We start from the raw sequence: 7,782 nt of genomic DNA on the forward strand, positions 1-7,782 counted from the left end.
TGGAGGAACCAGTTTATAGTTTGGACAAATCATAATGACCTTGAACACAGTTATCTACATCTAAATAAGAGGAGCTAAATTTGCTTGAGGAAAGTGATACAATCAGGCAAAGAGGATATACTTTAAATTCGTAAATCAAGCTCCCAGCAATATTGCTACATTTCCCTGGTAAGTTTACTTTCTACTTTCCAAAATAGTTAAAGTACTTCACAAACTCTTCACTTTCTTCAAATTTCTTATGTTAATTTGTTTTTTCACCCGAATGCCTATCCTGACATGCTTAGCTCATGTCATTATACCATTCTTTATTAAAAACAACAAAAAAAGGAATTGAGTTCTCTCCTCTCACTGCCCAAGATGCTGAAAAGAAAGAAGGCTAAGGGGAAGAAGGTGGTGCCAGCACCTGCTGTCATGAAGATGGCCTACAAGTGCAGGTCAGAGACAAAGCAAGAGAAGAAGCAGAGATTGTTGGCTTCGGCTGAGAAGAAAGCTTCCAGTAAGGGGGATGTCCCCACCATGAGACCACCTGTCCTTTCAGCAGAGGTTAATACTGTCACCACTTTCTTGGAGAACAAGAAAGCTCAGCTAGTAGTGATTGCACATGATGTGGATCCCTTCGAGCCGGTTGTCTTCCTGCCTGCCTTGTGCAGTAAGATGGGGGTTTCCTACTGCGTTATCAAGGGGAAGGCCAGGCTGGGGCATCTAGACCCCAGAAAGGCCCATATCACTGTCACCTTCAGACAGTTTAATAGGAAGACAGAGGAGCACTGGCTAAGCTGGTGGAAGATATCTGGACAAATTACAACAACAGATACCATGAGATCTGCGGTCATTGTTGAGGCAACGTCCTAGGCCCCAAATCAATGGCTTGCATTGCCAAACTAAAAAAGGCAAAGACTAAAGAACTGGCCACCAAGCTGGGATGAATGTGCACTGTTGTGTTTTCTGTACCTAAAAGTAATAATAAGACTCCTTCAATAAAAAGTGGGGGGTTGACTGAATATTCTCATTTTCCCAACGTTTCAGATATAAATCTTTTATGACTTGTAACTGTATTTTCTGCCATTTATCATTTAATCTTTTTTATTTTATGTTTTTAATTTATTGGGGTGACAGTTGTTAGTGAAATTATATAGATTTCAGGTGTACAATTCTGTATTACATCATCTATAAATCCCATTGTGTGTTCACCACCCAGAGTCAGTTCTCCTTCCATCATCATATATTTGATCCCCCTTAACCTCATCTCCCTCTCCCCACCCCCTTACCCTCTGGTAACCACTAAACTATTGTCTGTGTCTGAGTTTTTGTTTCTCATTTGTTTGTCTTGTTCTTTTGTTGTTTTGGGTTTATATACCACATATCATTGAAATCATAGGGTTCTCTGCTTTTTCTGTCTGACTTATTTCGCTTAGCATTATACTCTCAAGATTCATCCATGTTATCACAAATGTTCCTATATCATCTTTTTTTTTTTACCGCCGAATAGCATTCCATTGTGTATATATATACCACAACTTCTTTATCCATTCATCTATCAAAGGACATTTATCATTTAAATAAAAGAAATCTCTCTTCTTGTATCAAAGTTTAGTTCATTGATTTGTGATTTGGATTTCATCCTCTTTTCTCATGAATGCTTTCTTCTATGTTATTCATTTCTCCTATTCCATTGGACCACTTCCATTATAGCTGATATAAAAACAACAGCAAAATTCTTAAGCTCATAGATGTCTCAAAACTAACACTGTGATTTTCAGCTCCCCTCTTGCAAAAGTGAAAAAGTTAAAGGGCACATTTACATTTTTTTGTTTCTCTTCACCTTTGCATTCACTTTCATTTCCCATTCTTTACTCCAATGAAACTGATGTTTATTTTCTTGTTACACTAGCATGTAAGCTCTATAAAGCTTACATTCCATCCTGTTGACAATATCAACTTCAAGTCGTAGAAGAGTCCCTTGCATGTAGTGGATACTTGCAATTAAATGTGCAAATGATTTCATGCAAATGTGCAAATTGCATGTGCAAATGATTTCATGTGCAATTAAATGTGCAAATGATTTCATGCACTGAGACTGTTTTAATCAAAATTAAACAATTTCTCTTTTGTGATTGTTAAATATTGATATAAATATAAACTAATACATAGTCAATAAGAAACATGGATAAAACTGAAAAGTATGTAGGATAATTTTTAAAAGCATATGTATTTTACTACAAGGAGATTACCATTGTCATTTCAGGCTTTCATTTCATTGTTTTTATATATATTTACACCACATATTTTAATACTTTATCACTTAACATTATACCCCTATAACTTCTTCTCAGAACTATTTGATGAACATATGTTTAATGATTACATTATAATTCACTTATAGATACACTACAAATCAAGTATTTACATATTGCTAGACAGTCAATTACATCCACTCTTTTACCATTTATTATAATGGACATATTTTGTCATATTTGGGTTATGTCCTGAGTATAGACACCAAGAAGTAGAATTATTGGGTAAAATGACAGAAATGAAAATATACTGAAACATATTGCACTGCTTCCCACAAAGTTTACAACTATTTCTATTCTCACAACCACACTATGAAAATGTCATATCTACAAATTTACACTAGCCTTGAATATTCTCATTTGTATAATTACTAACTTAATTGGTGAAATAAACATCGTATAACATTTTAATCAGTATTTAAGCAATCAAATCTAAAATTGAAATAGTTTCCATATATTCATTGGGTACTTTTCTTTACCTTTCAGGCTAATTTTTATTTTTCATCCTTAACATCAAGTTCTTAACATTTTTGTAATAATTTGAATATGTCTGTAAATGTAAAGTTATTAAATTTGTCACATTTCTTGTATTATTTCAGTTTGTGATTTTCATTTAATTACTTTGCTGACATGGAGTAATTTCACATTTAATGTACACAATCAACTCTTGAATTATTTTTCTAAAATTACTATTATGTTTAAAATGTGTACGCACATTAAGAAATTTCATTAAATTTATTTCTATCTAGCTTTTTTCTTATTTCTTTAATGGCTTGATATTAAATTTCTAGTCCATTGTAATTTCAACTGAGCTATTTAGGCATTAAGAAATACAGCAATTTCATCAAACTAATGTGTGCAAATATACAATTATGATTCTTTGACCCTTAGGGTTTGTAGGGGATTAATTAGCTTATTCAAAAGTGACTTTCTAATTCAAAATTGTCTCTCTTTGTAAAATATAAGGAGGACTGCAGAATGAAAGGCAATTTTCCAGACAAAGGAGATAACATTTGAGGGAAAGGGGCCACTTATAGACAGTCTGGCACAGCATAAGATTCCTACTTTGGGACCTGCTTCCGTATCACTCCATAATTTTAGGATTTGTTCTCTCTTTTTTATTTTTGAATTCAAAGATTTTTCTCAAAACTCTTTACCAGAAGCTGCAAGATCACGTTTAGCTGAATGGAAGGAAGTGAGCAGAGAACAAAGGGAAATAGTATAGAGAAAGTAGAACTTATTTGTGTGACTATGTATTTGTAAATGACCCAACAGAAGGGTTTTTATAAGTGAATAGCTAGCAGATTGCTCATATTTATCTATAGTTTATTAATGGCCATTTTATGGCAATTCATATGCTCATTTAATACGAAATTCACAGTTATAATGACAGAGAATGTAAGTTTAAAAACAATTTGGAATTAGCATGCCATCAGTAATTAAAAAATGAAATGAAATAGAGTGAATTTGAATAAGTGAGCCAGAAAATGTGACTAGTTCATCTCCTAATTATTTCAGATCCAGTGGACAGAGAAATCTTTGGTCTCTTAGCTGCAGTGAGAGTCTTACTTTTCCTATCATTGCCATGAAGTGAATTCCAGCAACAGAATCTTTTTTAGTAGGCCAATCATGTCTGATTTTTCCATTGTCCTCATTACACACACCTGCTATGGAAATTTAATGTACTAAACAACATGCCTCCTTTTTCCTGTTACTTCCAATTGGATCTCCTACATTTGCATTTAACTCAGGAGGCTGTCAAATTATATGCAATGATTTAGATTCAGCATAGTTTAATCACATCTAGAGATGACTAAAAGAAAATTTTAATCATCCTTTTTTTAGTTTGACCTAATTTCGTATTAAGTCAGTGCTTTGTCTTGTCTAGTATTTTATTTTTACTGAATAAGCTATACAATGGTAACATATTCTATTTTAAAGAAAGGAACATTCTTTAGAAATATGTTAATATGGTAGCAATAGGGATGCAGTTACAAGAGCTTTGCAATCATTCCCATTCTTTCCTTAGACTGCAATGTTTGTAACAACCCCTTTGACCTAAAAGAACTCGATACTTTTCCCTTATATACATTTCTTTTCCCCTCTCACTTCCAGAATGCTAAGTTAGACTTGTAACATCTGCCTAGAACAGATGCTCCTGAAGTTCTCCTATAAACATAAAATTTCCTTGAAAGCAAAAAGCATATATATATATATATATATATATATATATATATATATATATATATGGAAGGCAGTGTTTTAAACATACAACATTTATTGTTTTCTCTTTTTCTCTCCTGACATGACAGCATTTTTTAAAAGAAATTCTTTCATATAATTAGGTCTGAGTTTGATTCAATCAATGCTGTTGTTTTTAACTCTATATTTTTCGAAACTAAAGCTTATTCAAGACAGTTTAATTTTCTTTAAATTAAATTCATTAGTATTTTACTTATATCTTCAAACAGTATTAAATGATTTCTCTTTATAGTGCAAAGAACAGAAAAAGAATAGTTCAGAGGAAAAAAAATATGAGTGAAAAGTCATACAAGATACTCAACCGCACTACAAATGTCACCTTCGAAAATAACATGGTATTTCTATTCTTACTAAAGTGCCAAATATTTAAGAGTATTTAAGAGAGACCCCTTCTTCACATCTGGGGTCTGTGATGAAGCTCCCTATCACGTGACTAGCCCATTTGCACCTCTGCCATAGACTTCTGCTTCTTGCTTGCACTGTGCCTAGAGATGATCCAGAGATTAAATGTTCAGGATCTTCTCCAATATTTTTTTCTGAGTAAGTACCAGAAGAATGCATGCATCTTTCTAAACTCCCCAGTATACACAGACACTTTTCAATGCCCTAGTTTTCCAAATAAATTTTCTCCCAGGTTTTCCTCCCAGTCTTTTATTGTTCTTTGGTATGCCTGAAGGATGCCATCTTTCGACTCAGGATACTGTGGGTTGTTCATTCACCTTACAATGTTTTTGAGGAATGCAATTTACTCACCTTGAATAGGTTTATATTTATGCAAAACAAAAAATATAACAAAGTTGTTCTGTCAGTCTTTGCTAGATTTTTTAAAGTCTCTGTGGAGTGCTGGGAGTTGCCTACTCTACAATTTTCATCAACATTACAACCTACTTCTTTGTATTTCTAGTACATTTTAAAGTGTATAATAAACATTTTGGATGAACCATTATGTTGGGCTTTGGTCTGGCAAGAGGTTAAATTAGTGGAAAAATATCTAAAATATCTTGACTTTTTCAGGGTTTGTTTTGTTTTGTTTTGTTTTTTTGTGGGTTTTTTGTTGTTGTCGTTGCCTATTTGTTTGTTTGTGTGTGAATGTGTGTGTGTGTGATGAGTTTATTTTAACTTTGTCTTCAGTTTTAGGTCATATATGTATACTCTAAAGCATGGTCATTCTTAAGGTGTTGCCTCTCCATAGTCTCAACAAAGTGTCTGAGATGCTCAGTGAGTGCTCTCCACTCCTACCCGTTGAACAACCTCTGGGGTCTCTGCTCAGCTGTTTGTTTGCAAGCAGACCCTCCTTCTAACACTTTACAGATCCTACTGTACACATTCAGGGCCCCATCTTTGGCCGAGGACTTAGAGATTCACCACAAGTCTTCTGGGGTATTTTCACCCACCTACCATGAGTTAGTCTTCCCCCTGTCCAAGGTCCTTATCTGAAAATTCCAGCCATTACTGTCACTTATCTCTTCCTCTTACTTCTGTGAAGACTGCATTCCATTTAGACATCATCTCCCTGCATGGTAATCTGGAAAGCTCTTGCCAGTGAAAACCTGTGATAATTATGGCTCTCACCAAATGCATTGCCCCTCTCTCCAGGATCCCACCTGTTTCAGTTATTCAATTCCTGGGAATTCTTGCTTTGTATATTTTGTCTATTCTTATAGACAGACACAAATTACTGTATCTTGACTGGAAATGGAAGTCAAAGATATTCTTAAAATGTTTATGCCTTTCAATGCAGTAATATTTTAGGACATTATCTGCAGAAAATAACCAGAAATTTTCATATCTGCTCAGATTCATTCACTAGAGTTGTTAATGTTTTAAAAGAATTATTTTGCTGTAAACATTTGACGTTATTCAACGATTCATGAATCAAGCAGTAGACCTTTTAGCAGATAGAAAAAAAGGTTCAAGGAGATGTACAAAATGAAAGACTATAGTAGTTACATTAGCAAAAAGTGGATTGGTTGTAGTAAGGTCAGTTTTCTAAAATGGGAAGCAGGGGTCTATCGGGTAGATTACCTCACTAGTGCTGACGAGGTAATTCCTAATTTACTGGTTTAAGATTTCATTTCTTGGAAAGCCAAAACTAATCAAGTTATGTGTTAAGTCTCGGTTTGCTGAGGTGAGGCTTAGCATAGCATAAGTGACTCCATTTTGCACCTGTGATCTTACTTTTAACACTATCTATTTAACATAAGAGTATAACCAGCTGGACTGCAGCACTGAACAATGAATATTTATCTTTGAGGGTGCATGGTAGAGCCTGAAAAGAAGTGAAAGTGATGTCCTTCACAGGTTCGCCACCATGTCTCCCTATTATAATCCTCTTTCTTAATAGCTGAAGTGGCATTGCACCTGCAACTCATCACTGATTTGTCTTTCTTCTCTTATCTAGCAAAGCCAGGTATAGAATAAAATAAATGAGAATCTTTGTTGTTAATAACATTTAAGCAAATTCCCTAGATGACAATTGTTCCTGAAAGAAGAACACATATTGAATTATTGGTAGCAGAGACTGAAGAGTGTATGTATATTTTTTACTGTCACATAAAGACTCTGAGGAAAACTTCCCTGGTTCTGAGCTTTACTGGTGTGTATGCAAATAACTGCATCCTTTTTAGGGCTACAATACCAGGTAGCATGTATATTTATTTCATCTCTCCTTTAATCTATGTTGATTTATCAACCTAATAAACATTCCTTTTTAAATTGTAATTTTCTTGCCCATTAAGGCATACCTTTCACCTGATATCCTAAGGGGAGGGTGTGGGGGGATAAAGATATAATGAGTGAAGAAAGAAAGGTGAGGGTTGCTCAGAACAGAAAGTGAGCAAGTGGGAAAGTTAAATTTCTTCTTTCAGGTGTATCCTCATTGAATGCAACCATATTCCTTGAATGAGAAGGAGATATTAAGCCTTGATTTGGCTAATATGTATTTCTTTTTTATCAGTTAAGAGAAAAACAAACAAATAAATCAGCACATTTATTTATTTTTTTATCCTTGGAAAAAGTGGGAAAGTATTTTGTATTTCTACCACTGATCAATATAAAGATCGAAAATGTAACAGATTTTAAAGACCTGCATCATTGGATACAGAACTACAGTCAATAAATCGGCTATAATTGTTGGATTATAGCTTTTTTAAGCTTTAAGAAATGGAATGGCTGGTTCATTATGTCACCTAAGAACAATGACCCCTCCTCAAACCCATATGATTTA

The 7,782-nt window shown here is 34.1% G+C and overlaps 1 protein-coding gene across 1 annotated transcript; it reads left to right on the forward strand.

Annotated features, from left to right (window-relative positions):
- Positions 1-357: 357 nt before the first annotated feature.
- LOC308494291 (large ribosomal subunit protein eL8-like) lies at positions 358-852 on the forward strand (the record flags this gene model as incomplete). Its single annotated transcript, XM_081041916.1, has 1 exon — positions 358-852. The coding sequence occupies one exon, from the start codon at positions 358-360 to the stop codon at positions 850-852; it is 495 nt and encodes a 164-aa protein (XP_080898042.1).
- Positions 853-7,782: the final 6,930 nt, after the last annotated feature.

Source organism: Rhinolophus hipposideros (genome assembly GCF_964194185.1).
Source record: "Rhinolophus hipposideros genome assembly, chromosome: 3".
NCBI lineage: Eukaryota > Metazoa > Chordata > Mammalia > Chiroptera > Rhinolophidae > Rhinolophus > Rhinolophus hipposideros.